Source organism: Saimiri boliviensis, chromosome 16 (assembly GCF_048565385.1).
Source record: "Saimiri boliviensis isolate mSaiBol1 chromosome 16, mSaiBol1.pri, whole genome shotgun sequence".
NCBI lineage: Eukaryota > Metazoa > Chordata > Mammalia > Primates > Cebidae > Saimiri > Saimiri boliviensis.
This window is the reverse complement of record NC_133464.1, coordinates 45,868,032-45,889,448: the sequence shown is the minus strand read 5'-3', so window position 1 is coordinate 45,889,448 and position 21,417 is coordinate 45,868,032. Positions and strand designations below refer to the sequence as shown.

Genomic DNA, 21,417 nt, shown 5'->3' with positions numbered 1-21,417 from the left:
AGATACTGCTGCTTTACTTAGACATTGGGTGATTTGTCCATGTTATTTAATCTATCTCTGAATGTCAGTTTTCTCATATCTAAAATATTGTAAGGATAATACCCGCTTAAAAGGGTTGTTCTAAAGGTTAAATAGTAACAATAATAGTAGCAGAAGCAGTAGTAACAGTAATACTAGCAGTATTGGCTAGCATATATTGACTGCCTATCATGTGTTGGGCAGAGTGTTAGGAGGTTTATAGGCATTAACTCATAGCACATTTTCTGAAATATAGTAATAGCACTCAATAAATGTTAACTCATTGTCATTATTACTGCCACTATTCATGAAAAGCACCAAATTGCATTCGATTACAAAATTACATGACAGGTCACTAGAAAAACCTATGTTGAAAGAGGCAATCAAGAATTCTAATTTTAGTGAAAAAAAAATAGCATATGTAACTGAAAAAATGTCTGTATATTTTATACCATCAGAAATGGTGTTAAAGAAATTGAGACAGGGAAAGTTGTTTTTACCTTTAAGCTTTTTGTTGGGTAATTGTACCCAATAAAAGGAAGTACTAGTACTTTCTCCCTATCATTGATATTCTTACTTCCCCCTTCAAAGTTTCCTCCAGCCACCGAAGTTTCTCATTTTAGTGTGATTCAATGGATCTATTTCTGTTTCTTTATTCATAAATATTAAAAAATTTCAGGACCTATTATAGTTGTTATCTCTTCCGGTATCTATGAAAATAAATAGACCAATGATGTTTTAAGTATCTATCTATATATTACTCATTTTCATTTAAGACCCATATATGTGTTTATACACGTGTCTATATTTGTTAAAATGATATGTCTATCTAAAAGCAAATACTTTAAATATAAATCTTAAATTTTATATTTTTCATGCTCATACATTGATTAAACAGAGGAAATAATATATTTTGATCTAGATGACTTTTAGTGGGCTCTGGAATTGCTACATAAGTTTTTTCTGTATTGCCTATTGTATCTCTGGTGATGCCTCTATTCAATATTTAGAAATAAAAATATTTAGAAAATATTTTTCATGGTTTCCTTGTCTTAAAACATGACTTGACTCCAGTCTTATAACTTTTTAAAAATATACACATTTTATATAATATTATCTTCTTATATTATGATTTAACTATTTACTCTGTGGTAGAACATGTTTATTCTTTTTGTGAAAAAATAAATAGCTGATTGAGAGAAACTAACAGGTATGAGCAACACAGATTTAGGAACTAAGTGCAGAGACTAATTTTTGATTTCATTCAGAGTTCCTCATACTAACGTAATTCATATAAATGTAGTATCTTTAGAGAATTAAAATATAAACAAGGATAGTGCTAACCTATGTTAGGGGGAAAACTATTCATTATAATCACTCTTTTTCTTTCAAGATTCTACATCACAATTTTACACTGTTGGTGGGAGTGTAAATTAGCTCACCCAATATGAAAGACAGTGTGGCAATTCCTTAAGTACCTAAATATAGAAATCCCACTTGACTCAGCAATCCCATTAGTGGGTATATACCCAAAGGATTATAAATTGTTCTGTTATAAAGACACATGCACACGTATGTTCATTGTGGCATTGTTTATAATACCAAAGACCTGGAACCAACCCAAATGCCCATTGATTATTGACTGGATAAGGGAAATGTGTATACACAATGGAATATGATGCAGCCATAAAAATGATGAGTTTGTGTCCTTTGTAGGGATATGGATAATCTGGAAACCATTCTCAGCAAACTGACATGAGAACAGAAAATCAAACACTGCATGTTCTCATTCATAGGTGGGTATTGAACAGTGAGAACATGTGGTCACAGGGAGGGGAGCATCACACACTGGGGTCTGTTGGTTGGGCTAGGGGAGGAACAGAAGGTGTGGGGAGGTTGGGGAATGATAACATGAGGAGAAATGTCAGATATAGGTGATGGAGGGATGGAGGCAGCAAACCACATTGCCGTGTATGTACCTATGCAACAGTCCTGCATGACTTGCACATGTATCCCAGAACCTAAAGTACAATTAAAAAAAAAAAAGACTATACATTAGTGCTACTTAGATTTCAGTGTTTCCAGGAATTACATTAGAATCTCATAAAAATTTGAGTTCAATTTTCTAAGTCTGGAGTGAAATCTAACTATGCATTTCTAACCAGCTCATAGTGGGTGGTTGCCAGATACCAGATGACATATTGAGCTTTCCAAGGAGAGATACTCTAAGTTCCAGTAAATTGTATAATGTTACTTTAAGAGTATTTAGGGGAACAAAGCAGCTCAAAATCCCTGTCTTACATAATACAAAATTTATTCCTATGAAAATAAAATAATTCAAAGAACTAAAAATCAGTAATCAGAGAAGGACTTCAAGATGGCTAACTATCTCTGCTACTCGGGAAGCTGAGGCAAGAGAAATGCTTGAATCTAGGAGGAGGAGGTTGTGGTGAGCTGAGATTGCGCCATTGCACTTCAGCCTGGGTAACGAGCGAAACTTCATCTCAAAAAAAAAAAAAAAAAAAAAAAAGATTGCTAACTAGAGAATACCGCACTCACCTTTACAAAGAAGATCTGGTGGTTTTATAATGGATTTCCTCTGGCTCTCATTCTGTTCATTCTGTCTTGCCTGCCACCATGGGAGATGGGCCTTTTGCCTTCCTCCATGATTCTGTGGCCTCCCCAACCATGTGGAACTGCAAGTCCATTAAACCTCTTTTTTCTTTATAAATTACCCATTCCCAGGTATATTTTTGTCAGCAGTGTGAGAACAGACTAATACAGTAAATTGGTACTGTTAGTGTAAGACACTGCTGTAAAGATATCAAAAAATGTGGAAGCAGTTGGAACTTGCTAACAAGCAGAGGTTGGAACAATTTCTCAGAAGATAGAAAAATGTGAGAAAGATTGGAGTTCCCTAGAGACTTGTTGAATGGTTTTGACCAAAATGCTGATAATATATGGACAATGAAATCCAGGCTGAGGTGGTCTCAGATGGAAATGAGGAACTTGTTGGGAACTGGAGTAAAGGTAACTGTTGCTGTGTTTTAGCAAAGAGACTGGCAGCATTTTGCCCCTGCCCTAGAGATTTGTGGAACTTTGAACTTGAGGGAGATGATTTAGAGTATTTGGCAGAAGAAATTTCTTAGCAGCAAAGCATTCAAAGGGTGACTTGGGTGCTGTTAAGAAGGAAACAGCATGAAAATCAGAAAATTTACAGCCTGACAATACGATTCTCATCAGCACATGGAATATTCTCCAAGACAGACCACGTGTAGGACACAGACACAAAAATCTCCATATATTTTTTAAAAATCAGGATAATACCAAAGTTCTTCACAGATCATAATGGAATAAAACCAGAAATAAAAAAGTGAACATGGAAAATGAGAAACATGCTCCTGAGAAACCACTGGATCAATAATGTAAGAAAAAAATTAATAAATTTCTTGAAACAGACTTGGAAGCCCAACATATCAGAAACTATTGGATACAGCAAAAGAAATGCTAAAAGTGAAATGTAGAGCAATAAATACCTACATTGAAAAGTACAAAGATTTCAAGCAAACAATCTGACAATGCACCTCAAATAATTAGAAAATCAAGAAAAAAAAACCCTGAAATTTAGTAGAAAAAAAAAAAATAAATAAAAAGAGCATAACCAAGAAAAATAAAGACAAAAAATTAACAAAATAAAAAAATATGTTTTTTGGAAAAAAAAATTGATAAACTGCTACCTAGACTAACCAAACTGAAAAAAAAAAAAAAAAAGAACCAAATGAAATCAGAAACAAAAAAGGCGACATTACAACTGACACAAATAAATTCAAAAAATTATCAGTGACTAGTATGAACAATTATTAAGTTAACTGCAAAATCTAGAGACAGTAGATAAATCTTGGATATGCACAACCTATCAGGATTGAGTCACTAAGAAATAAAATATCTGAACAAACTAATAATGAATAATGTGATTGAATCAGTAGTAAACACTGTCTCAGTAAAAAAAAGCTCAGGACTAGACAGATTCACTGTCAAATTTTAACAAACTCATAATGAACAACTAAAGCAATTCTCCACAATCTATTCTAAAAAATTGAAGAGGAGCAAATCTTCCCTAACTCCTTCTATGAGGCCAGCATTACCCTGATACTCAAAATCAGACAAGGACACAACAATAAAAGAGAATGACAGTTCAAAATTCCTGATGACCATGGATAGAAAAACCCTGAACAAAATACTGACAAACTGAATCCAGTAGCACATTAAAAAAATAATAAGGCTATTTTGTCTGCAGTGAAAATTCATTGCTTATTGTAGCTATCATCATCAATTATTTCAGCTAGATCTTCTGGAAAATTTGCTGTAGCTTCTCGATCAACAGTTGCTGCTTCACTTTGCAGTTTTGTTATGGAGATTGCTTGTTTTCTTAAATTTCATGAACCAACATTGCAACTTTCAAATATATGTATATTTTTTTCTGCTGCGTTCTCATTTCTGTCACCCTTCTTTGTGTGTGTGTGTGTGTGTGTGTGTGTGTGTGTGTGTGTGTCTGTGTGTAAGAGATATATCTTTGTTTTATTGCACTTTCAGTTCTGGGGTAGATATGAAGATCTTGCAGGATTGCTGCATAGATACACACATTTCATGGTAGTTTGCTGTCTCCATCCCCCAGTCACCTACATCAGGCATATCTCTCAATGTTAGCCCTCCCCAACTTCCCCACCCCACACTGTCCCTCCCCTAGCTCCCCATTTCACAACAGACTCCAGTGTGTGACATTCCCCTTCCTGTGCCCATGTGTTCTCATTGTTCAACACTCACCTATGAGTGAGAACATGTGGTTGGTTTTCTGTTCTGTGTCAGTTTACTGAGAACTGTGGTTTACATATTCATCCATGTCCCTACAAAGGACATGAACTCATTCTTTTTTATGGCTGCATAGTATTCCATGGTGTATATGTGCCACATTTTCCTTGTCCACGTTATCATTGATGGGCATTTGGGTTGGTTCCAGGTCTTTGCTATTATAAACATTGCCACAATGAAAATACCTGTGCATGTGTCTTTATAATAGAAGGATTTATAATCCTTTGGGTATATACTCACTAATGGGATTGCTGGGAATGGAATTTCTATTTCTAGATCCTTGAGGAATCACCACACTGTCTTCCACAATGGTTGAACTAATTTACTATCCCACCAACACTGTAAAAGTGTTCCTGTTTCTCCACATCCTCTCCAGCATCTGTTGTCTCCAGATTTTTTAATGATCGCCATTCTAACTGGCGTAAGATGGTATCTCAATGTGGTTTTGATTTGCATTTCTCTAATGACCAGTGATGAGGAGCATTTTTTCATATGTTTCTTGGCCTCATAAATGTCTTCTTTTGAAAAGTATCTGTTCATATCTTTTCACCCACTGTCAAATGGGTTTGTTTGTTTGTTTTCTGTAAATCTGCTTTAGTTCTTTGTAGATTCTGGATTAGCTTTTGTCAGACTGCAAACATTTTTCCCATTATGTTGGTTGTTGGTTCAGTCTGATGACTATTTCTTTTCCTGTACAGAAACTCTTAAGTTTAATTAGATCCCATTTGTCTATTTGAGCTTTTGTTGCCATTATTTTTTTTGGAGTTTTAGTCATGAAGTCCTTGCCTATGCCTATGTCCTGAATGGTTTTGCCTAGGTTTTCTTCTAGGATTTTTACAGTGCTAGGTCTTATGTTTAAATCTTTAATCTATCTGAAATTAATTTTAGTGTAAAGTGTAAAAAAGGGGGTCAGTTTCAGCTTTCTGAAAGGGGCTTGCCAGTTTTCCCAACACCATTTATTACACAGGGAATCCTTTCCCCATTGCTTGTTTTTGTAAGGTTTGTCAAAGATTAGATGGTTTTATATGTGTGGTGTTGCTTCTGAGGCCTCTGTTCTGTTTTGTTGGTCTATATCTCTGTTTTGGCACCAGTACCATCCTGTTTTGATTACTGTAGCCTTGTAGTATAGTTTGAAGTCAGGTAGTGTGATGCCTCCAGCTTTGTTCTTTTTGCTTAGGAATGTCTTGGTTATGTGGACTCTCTTTTGATTCCGCACGAAGTTTAAAGTGTTTTTTTCCAGTTCTGTGAAGAAGGTCATTTTTAGCTTGGTGGGTTTAACCTTGAATCTATGAACTACTTTGTGCAGTATGGCCATGTCCAGGATATTGATTCTTCCTAACCAGGAGCATGGAATGTTTTTCCATCTGTTAGTGTCCTCTCTTCTTTCCTTGAGCAGTGATTTGTAGTTCTCCTTAAAGAGTTCCTTCACATCCCTTGTTAGTTGTATTCCTAGTTATTTTCTTCTCTTTGTAGCAGTTGTGAATTGGAGTTTGCTTATTATTTGGCTCTCTGTTTGTTATTGATGTATAGGAATGCTTGTGATTTTTACAGTGATTTTGTATCTTGAGACTTTGCTGAAGTTGCTTATCAGCTTAAAGAGATTTTGGGCTGAGACAAAGTGGTCTTTTAAATATACAATCATGTCATCTGCAAATAGAAACAATTTGACTTTCTCTTTTCCTAATCGAATACCCTTTATTTCTTTTTTCTTGCCTGATTGCCCTGGACAGAACCTCCACTACTATGTGTAATAGGAATGGTGAGAGAGGGCACCCTTGTCTAGTGCCAGTTTTCAAAGGGAATGCTTCCAGTTTTAGCCTATTCAGTATGAGCTAAAACAGTACTGGCTGTGGGTTGTCATAAACAGCTTTTATTATTTTGAGATATGTTCCATCAATACCTAGTTTATTGAGAGTTTTTAACATAAAGGCTGTTAATTTTGTTGGAATCATTCTCTGCATCTTTCAAGATAATTATGTGGTTTTTGTCTTTGGTTATGTTTATGTGATTGATTATATTTATAGGTTTGAGTATGTTGAACCAGCCTTGAATCCATGGGATGAAGCCTACTTGATTGTGATGGATAGGTTTTTTGATGTTCTGTTGCATTCTCTTTGTTAGCCTCCTTAGAATTAAAGAGCATTAGTGCCTTGGTCTGGATTAGGTCTTAGCATAAGAAAATGTTATGTTTGGTTTCATCTTCTATCCAGACCACGACAACTTTTGCCTAATCAGCAATTAATTCTGTTTTGCTTTCTTATCATATGTGCGTTCACTAGAATAGCACTTTGGATTTTCTTCAGATTTTTCTCTTGAATACAAACTTGGTTATTCACTAGAATAGCACTTTGGATTTTCTTCAGATTTTTCTCTTGAATACAAACTTGCTTATTCACTAGAATAGCACTTTGAATTTTCTTCACATTTTTTTCTGTTGGTTTCAAAACTTGGCTGTTTGGTACAGGAGGCCTAGCTTTTGACCTTTCACATTAATTCTGAGGATGCTTAATCATTTATAGCTTTTGATGTAAAGTAAGAGATGTGCAATTCTTCCTTTAATTTGATCACTTAGAGGTGATTATATAGATATTAAATGGCCTGATTTCAATATTGTTGTATTTCAGACAATAAGAGGGCTCAAGAAGTGGAAGAGAGATGGGAGAATAGCCAGTAGTTGGAGCACTCAGAACATAAGATTTTTAAATTGTTTGTCATCTTATACAGGTGTGGTCTATGGTACCTCAAAACAATTACAATGGTAATATCAAAGATCATAGATTACGATCACTATAAGAAATATTATAATAATTAAAATTGGAATTATTGAAACAATTACCAGAGACACAAAGTGACCACATATTAGAAAAAAAAAAATCCTGCTGATATGTTATTAGGAAGTGTGGGGAATCCTCAGTTCTTAGTCTCCTTGTGAGAAAGAATTTGACGAAGAGATCAATTAGTAGTACAAACAAAGGTTTTTGGGAGGAAAATAAGCAGCAGGGAGTTTATTGAAGAAAGTCCATGTTAAGAGAGGAGCAGTCTGGTCTTTCTTGAAAACAGCAGTAGTAGCAGCAAGGGTTAAGTAGTAGTGCAGAAAGTACAACTGAAAGACAAGGCAGAGTGGGCTGTTCAAAAGAGAATGAGCCGCCAGGTGCAGTGAGTTTTGCATTGCAGTTTTATTATGCCAGATTCTTTAAGTTCTTGCCTCTGTCCCAAGACGCCACCTTTTTCTTTGTCTAGTGAATTAGTCCATTTTCACACTGCTATAAGGAACTGCTTGAGACTGAGCAATTTATAAAGGAAAGAAGTTTAGTTGATTCACAGTTTCACATGGCTAGGGAGTGCTGAGACAACTTACAGTCACAGTAGAAGGTGAAGGGGAAGAAAGCACATTCTTTACAAGGTAGCAGGAGAGGGAGAGCATAGGCGAAACTGCCACTTTCAAATCATCAGATCCTCTGATGGCTTGGTGGCTCATGCCTGTAAATCCCAGCACTTTGAGAGCCCAAGGCAGGTGGATCACCTGAGGTCAAGAGTTCAAGACCAGCCTGGCCTACATGGCAAAACCCTGTTTCTACTAACAATACAAAAATTAGCTGGCTGTGGTAGTGCATGCCTGTAATCCTAGCTACTCCTGATGCTGAGGCAGAAGAATTGCTTGAACCTGGAAGGCAGAAGTTGCAGTGAACCAAGATCATGCCATTGCTAAAAAAATAATAATACAAAAACCATCAGATCTTGTGAGAACTCCCTCACTATCATGGAAACATCATGGGGGAACTGCCCGTACAATCCAATCACCTCCTACCAGGTTTCTTTCTTGACCGGTGGGGATTGCAATTCCAGATGAGAGTTGGTGGAGACACAGAGCCAAACCGTATCATCTAGTTTCTTATTTCTACCTTAAGTCACACCTTTCCCTGCCTAGTTCCTGCCCCAGGCTTGTGGGATCCTCCCTTACTGTCAGTTGATGTGCATGTGTGAGCCTGGTATTGCATGCAAATTCTGCTTGATAGGGGCATTGCTCATTACTTCCACCCCAGGAAGGTGGCAGTTAGATCTGTGCTTATTTCACCTGTGTATCTCTTAGAACTTTCTCTTTGCCCTCTTTCCTCTTATCAGCATGTTGCTAGCTACCTTGTAACAGTTAAACTGCAAAGTGAGTGATTACTGGGCATCTTGAGGGGTGTTTCTTCCTGCACGGATGTTTCCCACCCTCTCTGCTGATATCTAGCATGCATGTTTCAGGTGGTCTCTGGGGTGCAAGATTTTTCTGATTCCCATTCTCAGAGGCTCCCCTCCAGCTCATGTCTAGCTGTCTGACTACTGTACGAGATAGATATCCTAGATGCAGGATTGCCACAAACCATTAGTTTTTAAGAAATTGGTATCTGTGAAATGCAATGAAGTGAAGCCCAATGAAATGAGGCATGCCTATATATTAAACCTATGTGATCACTGCAATTTGATTACATGACTAAACAAACTCTCTTATTATATTTATTTTTATATAAAATTGCATTGAATTAAAAAATGACTTGTGATGCCAGTATAACTGAGTAATATGAAAATGTGGCAAATGCCAAAAATTAATTATGCTTAAAAACTGTTCATTTCGTTAAAATATGCATAATAAATTTATTTTATTTTATTTCATTTTAGTATTTGTTTGTTTTCTGAAGAGATGAGGTCTCACCATATTGCCCAGTAGGTCTCAAACTCCTGAGCTCATGCAGTTTCCCCACCTCAGCCTCCCAAAGTGCTGGAATTGCAGGTGTCAACCGCGTATGCTCTGCCAGTACTAGTAGGAAAAACAAAAAACAAACAAACAAAAAAACCTTTTAACAGCTTGGATACATAAGAAACGTTGTACATAATATTTTTATACTTCTCTATTATCTACATTTTGAACCATTGAAAAGCACAGTGAGATGATCCTTTAAATCACTCATTATACATGATATTCTACTATCTTACATCCATTATAACTTGTTAGAAACTTTTAATAATGCATGACTCCAGAAGGCAATTCTCCATAATAGATGCAGATACTTAAATATTACTCCATCTATATTTTATTATTTTATGAAGCATACTGGCAATTGAGCCAGTAATTTTGTCAGAAATGAACATTTACTAAGCAGCTTCAAAATTATCTAAAATATTAAATATGACAGCATAAAATAGCAAATCAGTTTCATTTTTTAAAATCTTATTTTTCTGCTGAAAAATGAAAAGAGTTATTTGAAGGGTTCCTATAAACTTAAACTTGAAATTAAGGTAAATTAAAAGGTAATATAATAATTTGTATAGGCTAGATCTCCAATATGCCTCATATTGTTTCAATTTGAATAATACGATTTAATTATTTTTGTATTAAAAACATTTGATTTTGGAACTTTTATATTATTTTCTCTGATTATCACATAAAAATTAATGGCATAACTATTAAGTTATAGAACATAATAGATAAATAAAACCCTCATTACTTGAATTTGGTTTTAGTTGAAAGAAAGAAAATAGTTCAACTTTAATTTAGTTCACTGATATAAAATTATTTCAGCTAGGATGTATTTGCAGAACCATCTTCCCAGTAGTAACATGAACTTTATAGAAAAAAATGAAAGTTTCAGGATTTAATTAAACAGTTTTGTGAGAGTTTACAATCAACACTGCTAGTGCTAAATAATGAAGTAAAATTCTTCTTTTTTTTGAGACTTGCTCTTGTGCCAGGTGCCATGCTGGAGTACAGTGGTGTGATCTCGTCTCATTGCAATCTCTGCCTTATGGTTTCAAGTGATTCTCCGCAGTAGCTGGGATTATAGGCGGCCACCACCACGCCCAGCTAATTTTTGTATCTTTAGTAGATCCAGGGTTTCACTATGTTGGCCAGGCTGGTCTTGAACTCCTGACCTCGTGATCTGCCCACCTAGGCCTCCCAAAGTGCTGGGATTACAGGTGTGAGCCACTATACCCAGCCTAAAATTATTCCTAATAAAGCTAATTGTAGAGTTTACTTGCTACCTATAAAATGATGATGTTATCATTATACGGTTTTAAAGTAAGGTTCCCATACTTCTGAGGCATCTGTTCTGTTCCATTAGTCTATATTTCTGTTTTGGTACCAGTACCATGCTATTTTGATTACTGTCCCCTTGTAGTATAGTTCGAAGTCAGGTAGCATGATGCCTCCAGCTTTGTTCCTTTTGCTTAGGATTGTCTTGGCTATGTGGGCTGTCAAAAACAAGGAAAGAAGAAAGGATTCCCTGTTTAATTAATGCCAGTTTTGACAAGCCTTGTTCAGAAAGCTGAAACTGGATGTCTTTCTTATACCTTATACTAAAATTAACTCCAGATGGATTAAAGATTTAAACATAAGACCCAACACTGTAAAAACCCTAGAAGAAAACCTAGGCAAAACCATTCAGGACATAGGCCTAGGCAAGGACTTCCTGACTAAAATTCTAAAAAAAAAAAAGTCAACAAAAGCCCAAATAGACAAATGGGATCTAATTAAACAAGAGTTTCTGCACAGGAAAAGAAATAATCATCAGACTGAACTGACAGCCAACACAATGGGAAAAAATGTTTGCAGTCTACTCATCTGACAAAGGCTAATCCAGAATCTACAAAGAACTAAAGCAGATTTACAAGAAAAGAACAAACCCATTTGAAAGTGGGTGAAAGATATGAACAGACACTTTTCAAAAGAAGACATTTATGAGGCCAACAAACATGAAAAAATGCTCCTCATCACTGGTCATTAGAGAAATGCAAATCAAAACCACATTGAGATACCATCTTACGCCAGTTAGAATGGCGATCATTAAAAAATCTGGAGACAACAGATGCTGGAGAGGATGTGAAGAAATAGGAACACTTTTACACTGTTGGTGGGAGAGTAAATTAGTTCAACCATTGTGGAAGACAGTGTGGTGATTCCTCAAGGATCTAGAAATAGAAATTCCATTCCCAGCAATCTCATTAGTGGATATATACCCAAAGGATTATAAATCCTTCTATTATAAAGACACATGCACAGGTATTTTCATTGTGGCAGTGTTTATAATAGCAAAGACCTGGAACCAACCCAAATGCCCTTCAATGATAATGTGGACAAGGAAAATGTGGCACATATATACCATGAAATACTATGCAGCCATAAAAAAGGATGAGTTCATGTCCTTTGTAGGGACATGGATGAATCTAGAAACCATCATTCTCAGCAAACTGACACAGAATGGAAAACCAAACACCACATGTTCTCACTCATAGGTGAGTGTTGAACAATGAGAACACATGGGCACAGGAAGGGGAATGTCACACACTGGGGTCTGTTGTGAAATGGGGAGCTAGGGGAGGAACAGTGTGGGGTGGGGAAGTTGGGGAAGGATGACATTGGGAGATATGCCTGATGTAGGTGACTGGGGGTTGTCGTGGACCGTCCGGACGGGTAGGCACGTCTGCCCGGGGGTCTCTCGACCTGCAAGAGGGTCCCAATACCTGGAAGAGGGAGTGCGCCTGAGAAAATAATAAAGACAGAGAGAGAGAAAGCGAGGCGTCTGGAGGGCTGATAGGCTGTGCCTAAACAGCAAATTTTATTTTTCAAATGCCAGGAATAAATACACTTTCTTGGCTCTGGTTTACGTCATAGCAAGAGGAATGTAAATGTATGCCTCACATGGCCTATACAATAGAGAAATCAGATACACAATGGTTGCAAGAGGAAATGCAAATGTATACCTTACATGGCCTATACAATTGAGAAGTCAGATACACAATCAGTGGTTGTAAAAAGTAACAGAATTTCCTGTAATCACAAAGCTTGTTTGCATCCAGACATTATTCCTCCTGGCTGCAGGTATCTCCGGTTTGATCTTGTTTTAGAACTGAGATGTGAAAAGTTTTTTGGTTTTGCTCATCAGAATATCTTTTAACCGGATTCTCCTTTGTCTACTCCTAACTCAACTTAACTCAATTTCCCATTCAGGAATCTCTGAGTCAGGAATCAAAGCCATCCCTTATGGTGGCATTTGCTTTGCAAATATCGACAGTTAAACCATTAGGCAGTCAGGTAAGTAAAGAAAAGGTTAAAACTTATTCTTAAAAGAGTCATAAAAAAGGTTAAAAAGCAGGAACTGGTTGCTGGTAGGGGGTCACTCGGTCTAGCAGCAACGCATAGTTTTAGGCCCAAACGATATTGTGGCTGATGATATTGTGGCTGATATTAGAAACTGATCAATCATCTTTCGGTTCCTATATTCCGGATAGCTCGACTGCCTCCAGTAGGAAACTGTGTTTGGGATCAAACTCACCGTATAGTGAGACTCACGCCTTTTAGGGGTCTCACACGGGAGCGTTCCCCACAATTCCCTCTTTTTTTGTTTTTAAATGCAGCTCAAAAAGTTTGAGCTGAAGGTGCTGGAGGGAGGAGAACACAAGGCGGAAGAGGAACGGCAAGAGAATGATGAGTACAAGGAGAAAACCTCCAATGCCAATCAAGGTAGAAAGGGAAGGTAAATGAAAACCACGAGTCCAAGAGGACAACGTGTCCACAATGTCGCGGGCAATAGTGGCATCCTGCGGCAGCTGTCTTCGAGAAAAGTCAATAGCATGAATTTGACGCTGTAAGCGAAAAATGTCTAAAGACAGATTGTTGTGACTCCAAATGCCTTGTAGATGGGCACGGACCAGAGGCCAGTCCCATTCTGAGTCATTATAAGGAGCACTAGTAACACAAATGGAATTATAATCAGCATGACAACGGAAACGAAGACGAGACTGAAGATTATGAACCTTGTCACCCAAAACAGTAACAGTTTGTTCTAAAGCATTAAGCTTAGCCTCCAATTTAGAATCAATATCAATTTGAGTACCCAAAGAAACAGAAACATTATGGGCTAGATGGTTAACAAATGTGGCAGCTTGAATACTGTGAGCTAAACTTACAGCTGCTGTGGCAGCCGTGGCCACAACACTAACAATAGTCAAAATACTAGCAATAAGAATACCCAGAAAACGTTTGGGGCGGACAATTAATTCACGGATGTCATGTAAAATTTGCAGGCTATATTCATCATACCAGGGGCCAGAAACATTAACAGGAAGCATAACATAAGGGGGTTGATGAACAACGAGAATAGTATGGGCAGGAAAAATAGAGGAATCAATGCAGTTGGTAAGAGTGCAAGAAGGGCAAGAAATATGATAGTGACCAGAAGAGACAGAAATGTTAATATGACCATAAAGTAAGGCGTAAGGAGAAGCAACACAGGCTTGAACATAATGTTGGGAGTGAGAAGGGTAAGAAACACTGCGGGTACCGGCCTTCCAATAACTAGGGGTAAGAGCAGTAAAAAGACGCCAGAGAGACGTATATGTGCGGCCAGAGGAGGTAGAAAAAACAGGAGTGGCCCAGCCGCCGGGGGACTGGTACCGGTCAAAGGAGGTAGAGAGCGGCGCAGGGAGAGACCAATCATAAAGAGTAAAACCACTAGAAAGGGTATAGGTAAGGGCAGTGCGTTGTTTAGGGTAGCAGAGTTTCCAGGGGGGAGAGGGGTCAAAAGAGGAGTTAACAGCATGACAGCGAGAGCGGGGAATAGACGGGAAATCAGGAGAGGAAGAATTCCATGACTCTTTGATACCAAGATAGGTGAGAAGCCAGTCCCTAGCATAGAAAGAGGTTTCGCCCTTAAGGAGGGCAGAAGGGCCTTCGAATGTGGTGAGGTGCTTCATTCCTAATTCAAAGCAAAAGGGACCGTTGGTAGAGGGGAGAATGGGCAAGAAGGGAATGCGAATATTGAGAGCAAGTTGGTCCCATATTTTTGACGCATAAAAACACATAGGGGGAGAAGCAGCTTGGGCAAAATAGGAGTAATTGGCAGTTTGAGGGGTAATATGAGTGGAGGAAGGGAAGCCAAAAAGAGAAGTATCATTCAAATAAACAGGAAAAGCAGGGTCAGTCCAGGTAACAGGACGGAGGATAGGAGGGTCTGGGACATAAGCCCAAAGGATTTGAGAAGAATCAGCAGAGTGAGCTTGGGAGGGGGAAACCTGGCAGGACAATATGGCCATCATGGCAATAAACATGACTGCAGGGGAACGGGAGTGTCCTTGTTCAAGAACAAGCTGGGTCGCTTCAGCAGTCAGACGGCGAAGTTGAGACCAGGTCGGCAGGGCACTGCCGTGGAGCAGTGTGCAGACTCGTTGTGCCTGTCGCAGGCGGCGGCGTCTCCGGTGGGGTGGCGATGTCAGTGTCAGGCGACGAAATCGAGGAATCAGGGTGTTTGCTCTGCCGTCGAACTGGTCCATGCTTGACAAGACGTTCAGGTACCCAAATTGGCGAGGCAGCAGACCTGGGAAAAACACAAACATGTCCTCGTCCCCAGATGAGGACTGGATCTGGTCCATGCCATTGGTTAGCTAAAGGATCTTTCCACAAGACCTCAGCTGTAGCCTTATCCTGAGGGTGCCAGAAACGGTCGGCGGCGGAGAAGCCATTAGCATCCAAAGTTAAGAAATTTAGGACATATAAGGCATGACGCAACCAGTTGTGAGGCGTCTTATGAATAAAGTGAAGGGTGCTGCCCTGTTTGAGCTTGTGTAGTAAAGTTTTGAGGACAGCATGGGAGCGTTCCACAACGCCCTGACCCTGAGGATTAAAGGGAATGCCAGTGCGATGACAAATCTGAAACTGAGAACAAAAGTTAGCAAAACCTTTGCTGGTATAGGCAGGACCGTTATCAGTCTTTAAAATCTTGGGGGGTCCTATAATAGAGAAAACTTGTAAACAGTGAGAAATAACATCCTTCACAGCTTCACCTGTATGAGCAGAGGCCACGACAAAATGAGAATAGGTGTCAATGGTAACATGCACATATTGTAATTTACCAAAGGGTGCAAAATGAGTGACATCCATTTGATAAATATGGCCTGCCTGCAAGCCTCGAGGATTAACCCCGTGATGTTGGGTAACAGGCAGGTGAGGCAAACAAGCTGTACAGGTTTTAACAATTTGTCGAGCCTGCTCTCTGGTTATCTTAAATTGCAAACGAAGGCTGCGCGCACTTTGGTGATGCAGCACATGAGAAGCCTCGGCCTGTTGGATAGGAGATAAAACAGGGAAAACATGTTGAGTAAGTTGATCAGCAAATGAATTACCCTCAGTCAGGGGGCCAGGCAGGGTAGAGTGAGCCCTGATATGTCCTATAAAGAAAGGATGAAAACGTTTTCTCACCGCTTGCTGCAAGGGAAGGAGGAGATGAATTATTGGAGAGGAGTCTGAAAAGGAAAGAGGAGCAGTTTCTAAATTTTGTATCAAATTAACCACATACTGACTGTCAGAATAGATATTTAAGGGCGTATCCCAATTTTCTAAAACATACTGGACTGCTAGTAACTCCACACGCTGCGCCGAATGTTCATTTGTCTGGAAGGAAAACGGCTGTTTGTTGACCGTTCCAGCTGCAATCCCAGAAGAGGAACCATCAGTAAAGGCTAAAGAAGCAGAATGCAAGGGCGATTTAACGCAGGTTTGTGGAAAGATAAGAGAGCACTGTGAATAAAATTGTAGTAGTTTATCAGCAGGATAATGACATAAAATTTGTCCTGAAAAACCTGCAAAAGCAATTTGCCAAGAGTCAGAAAACTGCCACAGCCACTGCTGTTGGGCATTAGTATATGGAACAACAATTTTCAAAGGATCAGTGCCAAACAAAGTTAAGGCACGTTGCCTGCCCTTAGCAACCAACGTAGCCACCAGGTCAAAGTAAGGGGAAAGGACTTTACCACGACTGGCTGGAAGATGGATCCATTCCAAAATCCCTTGTTGCCAAAAAACTCCAGTAGGGGTGTAAGCAGTGCGAAGAATGCAGTAACACCATGGCATATTGTCTTTAATTCTGTTCAATTTTTGTTGACGGAGGGCGTCATGCACAAGTTGCAGAGCCTGTTTAGCAGGATCCGATAACGATCTAGGAGAGGTTGGTTTGGAAGGACCCTTTAACATATCAAAGAGGGGCTTAAGTTGACCTGTTGTAAGTTTTAAACTAGGGCGAATCCAGTTAATATCACCCAAAAACTTTTGGAAATCATGTAAAGTCTTAAGATTACCTGTGGACAAAAGTGGAGTTTTAAAGGAGACCTGGTTAGACTCAATGAGTCTTCCAAGATAATGGTAAGGAGTAACAGTTTGAACCTTGTCTGGAGCAATGATAAGATTAGCTCTATTAAGACAATATTTTAGGAGTTCATATGCCTGAAATAAAAGAGACTGCGAAGGGGCAGCCAGCAATAAATCATCCATATAATGCAATAGTAGAGCATCAGGAAAGTCCTGACGTACTGGGTAAATGGCCTTGGCAACATAGGATTGACATAAAGTAGGACTATTTGCCATTCCCTGTGGGAGAACGACCCATTCATATCTATCATAAGGCCTCTCAAAATTGGTAGATGGAATGCTAAAGGCAAAACGTTTGCAATCAGCCGGAGCCAAAGGAATGGTGAAAAAGCAGTCTTTTAAATCAATAACTATAAGATGCCACTCCTGCGGCACAACAACAGGAGAGGGCAAGCCTGGTTGTAGCGGCCCCATAATTTCCATGGTTTCATTAACTTTCCTTAAGTCCTGTAATAGTCTCCATTTACCAGAACGTTTTTTAATGACAAAAATAGGAGAATTCCAAGGACTGTTAGTAGGCCGAATATGACCCGCATCAAGCTGTTCCCGAACCAACTCGCGGGCGGCAGAAATCTTTGAGACAAGGACCATTGCTCTACCCAAACTGGGGAATCAGACTTCCAGCAAATAGGATCAGCCTGGGCATCGGGAGAATTAGTGGCCCTTAGGAAAAATACCCTAAACCTCGTTTGTCATTATTTTGGAGAAGGAGAAATAGGCTCCGGTACTCCCTGTAAATTTTTACCTAAGTCTTTTCCTTCTTGGTAATCTTGTCTTTTCATAATCTGCCAAGCAAAATTTCCAGTAGTAAGTTTTGCTTCCATCACTTCTAAAACATCTCGACCCCACAAATTAAACAGGAGTCCTGGAAGGATATAAGGACGAAAATATCCCTCATGTCCCTAAGCATGAGTCCACTTTAATAAATTAGTAGATTGTTCAGGATTATTACTCATTCCAATTCCTTGTAAAGAACTCATAGAAGGGGAGGAAGGCCACTGTAAAGGCCATTGATTAGATGAAATAACAGAAATATCAACTCTAGCATCTAGCAGACCCTTAAAAGGCTTGCTAGCAATCCATATAGTCAATTCAGGGCGAGTCAGTAATAGACTGCACCCAATAAGCGTGATTTGAGGATCCAAAAGCGGAGCAACCTCGAGTCTCAGTGGAAAGGGGTTTGCCTATAGAGGTATTCACAGGTATGACAAGAAGCTGCGCTATAGGCTTATCAGGAGTTAGAGTAAATATTCCACGAGGTGCCCAAACAATAACTTTAATTTTTCTAAAAGACTAGATTTACTGAGGACTTGAACCAACAACCTTATAGTTGCAGGCCTCACACTTTAATGAGCTAACAAGTCACTTGCTTTACAGAGTTAGAAAGTTTTTCTTAAATTGTATTTTGGATGCAAATTTGGCCACCTGAGGCGGTGTAGCTTGCCTGAGAGCTGAGCGGGCGGGGCTTGCAGTTGGCAGAGAAAGGAAAAAAAAAATGTCAGTTTAAAACTGAGCTAGCAGTTTCTGGGCCTTTGGCCCTGCTGCGAGGACCCCCGCCCCAATCATGCGGAGGCAAAGCTTCTGTGGTCAAATTTTCTAAGAGAGAAACAGAAGGACAAACACATTCACAAAGCTTTCTCCAAACAGCAGTCAATACGACAGTTTGAGGCAGATCATTACCTGGAAAGCGAAATTGATTAAGCTTTTCTCCATTAAGTCCCCAAGCTTTGTCATCCGAACTTTCACCTTCAGGGATCCAGGAACACAATTCACGAACAATTTGCAAAAATTTCTGTACATGACTAAACTTTACATCACGACCTCTAGTCTTAATCATAAAATGTATAAACAACTTATATTCCTTAGACTCTAAATGCCCCATGTTTTACTCCAGCCTGAAAACTTGAAAATCAACACTTGTATATACACGATTAAGAAAACAACTCAAAAACTTAACTGCTGCAGCCTCACTCCTTAATTGATGTGCGTCACTGTAATCCCTCGTGTCCAGGCCCCGCGTCGTGGTTGCCAGATGTCGTGGACCGTCCGGACGGGTAGGCACGTCTGCCCGGGGGTCTCTCGACCTGCAAGAGGGTCCCAATACCTGGAAGAGGGAGTGCGCCTGAGAAAATAATAAAGACAGAGAGAGAGAAAGCGAGGCGTCTGGAGGGCTGATAGGCTGTGCCTAAACAGCAAATTTTATTTTTCAAATGCCAGGAATAAATACACTTTCTTGGCTCTGGTTTACGTCATAGCAAGAGGAATGTAAATGTATGCCTCACATGGCCTATACAATAGAGAAATCAGATACACAATGGTTGCAAGAGGAAATGCAAATGTATACCTTACATGGCCTATACAATTGAGAAGTCAGATACACAATCAGTGGTTGTAAAAAGTAACAGAATTTCCTGTAATCACAAAGCTTGTTTGCATCCAGACATTATTCCTCCTGGCTGCAGGTATCTCCGGTTTGATCTTGTTTTAGAACTGAGATGTGAAAAGTTTTTTGGTTTTGCTCATCAGAATATCTTTTAACCGGATTCTCCTTTGTCTACTCCTAACTCAACTTAACTCAATTTCCCATTCAGGAATCTCTGAGTCAGGAATCAAAGCCATCCCTTATGGTGGCATTTGCTTTGCAAATATCGACAGTTAAACCATTAGGCAGTCAGGTAAGTAAAGAAAAGGTTAAAACTTATTCTTAAAAGAGTCATAAAAAAGGTTAAAAAGCAGGAACTGGTTGCTGGTAGGGGGTCACTCGGTCTAGCAGCAACGCATAGTTTTAGGCCCAAACGATATTGTGGCTGATGATATTGTGGCTGATATTAGAAACTGATCAATCATCTTTCGGTTCCTATATTCCGGATAGCTCGACTGCCTCCAGTAGGAAACTGTGTTTGGGATCAAACTCACCGTATAGTGAGACTCACGCCTTTTAGGGGTCTCACACGGGAGCGTTCCCCACAGGGGGTTGGAGACAGCAAACCACTATGACATGTGTGTATCTATGCAACAATCCTGTAAGATCTTCACATGTACCCTAGAACTTAAAGTACAAAAAAAAAAAAAAAAAAAAAAAAAAAGTAAGGTTCCATGGTAACAATTTTCAATGCTTACAAAATTGACAAGTAAGTATTGCTTACTTGTTAGTACTATTTTTTACAATAGAAAGAAAATAAATTATCTCTAGATTAAGACTCCCTGGTAACATAGACAGTCACGTTTTTCTTAAATAATTCATTAGTATGTCTAATCTTCTGCTTAGGCAATAAATTTAGTATAAATTTTGCATATATTTTGCTACTTTTTTGCTTGTTTTTGGTAATAAATAATCATTTAACTCAACCCTCTATGTAATTTCTTTGTGCTTTTATAGATAAACACAAAAGACATTTCTAAAACTAGATAGATATCTTATAATTCATAGTGATAAAGATTTATATATTTTCCAACTGAAATTGAGAACTATTTTGTAGCAATATGCTATGATGCTAGGGTTCTAAAAAGATTTCTACCAATCGTATGAGAGTAGATAGTATTATCTTAACAAGTGATTTGTATTTATATGTAATTCTGTTTCTTTTAACTGCTTACTGAATTTTCTCTAATTTATTTAATCCATTTAAAAATGTTGCTACTTCTCCCCATGTAATATTTTCCTTGACCTTTTTCAATGTATAAATTTTCGCCTTTTCAAATGTAAGTTTCATGGCTAATGTTAGAAGACTTCTTTTCGTTAATTTTGTTACATAGCATTTCAGATAGAAAAACTGAAGTTTTGTTCACTGGGAATGTAAAGAAGTCTCATGGCAAGAAAAAATATATTATTAACTGAAATACAGATAGTACCATATGTTTTGACAGCAATATCTGGTTATAATATACTTGCATTATATATTTTATATGTTTAATGTAAAACAGATGCACTCTGCTGAACTGGGGTTTCTAATATAACTGAATATGATGCCTAGTAAAGCAATTTATTACATAATTTTACTCTATATTTACATAAAATTCAAATTATAATTTGTTGTTTTTCTCTGGTACAGAATGTAATCATTGATCCTAGACAGTGATCAGTTTAATCTACACACTTGAACATGATTCTATACATGCAACTGAATAGTTCTGTCATGTTTCCTTTCCCAAGAATTGGATTACAATGTTTTAAAAAATTTCTACTGTAAAAATATAGTACACATCTTCAAGGAGCCGCAAAACAGTCAGTATAAAATGTTTTATGCTTCTATATAGTTTTGTTTGCATTTTAATGTAATAATTTAATTGTCAACAAATATATTGAGAAAAAAAGTATGCAGTTTATATAAATATTTATATCTCAAACC

General features: G+C 38.3%; 1 protein-coding gene across 1 annotated transcript; it reads right to left on the bottom strand.

Moving 5' to 3' along the window:
* Positions 1-9,034: 9,034 nt before the first annotated feature.
* LOC141581529 (uncharacterized) lies at positions 9,035-20,031 on the bottom strand. Its single transcript, XM_074387347.1, has 3 exons — positions 19,026-20,031; positions 14,577-15,242; positions 9,035-9,231 (listed from the first exon to the last, which is right to left on the bottom strand). The coding sequence occupies exons 2-3, from the start codon at positions 15,196-15,198 to the stop codon at positions 9,035-9,037; spliced, it is 819 nt and encodes a 272-aa protein (XP_074243448.1). The 5' UTR covers positions 15,199-15,242; positions 19,026-20,031.
* Positions 20,032-21,417: the final 1,386 nt, after the last annotated feature.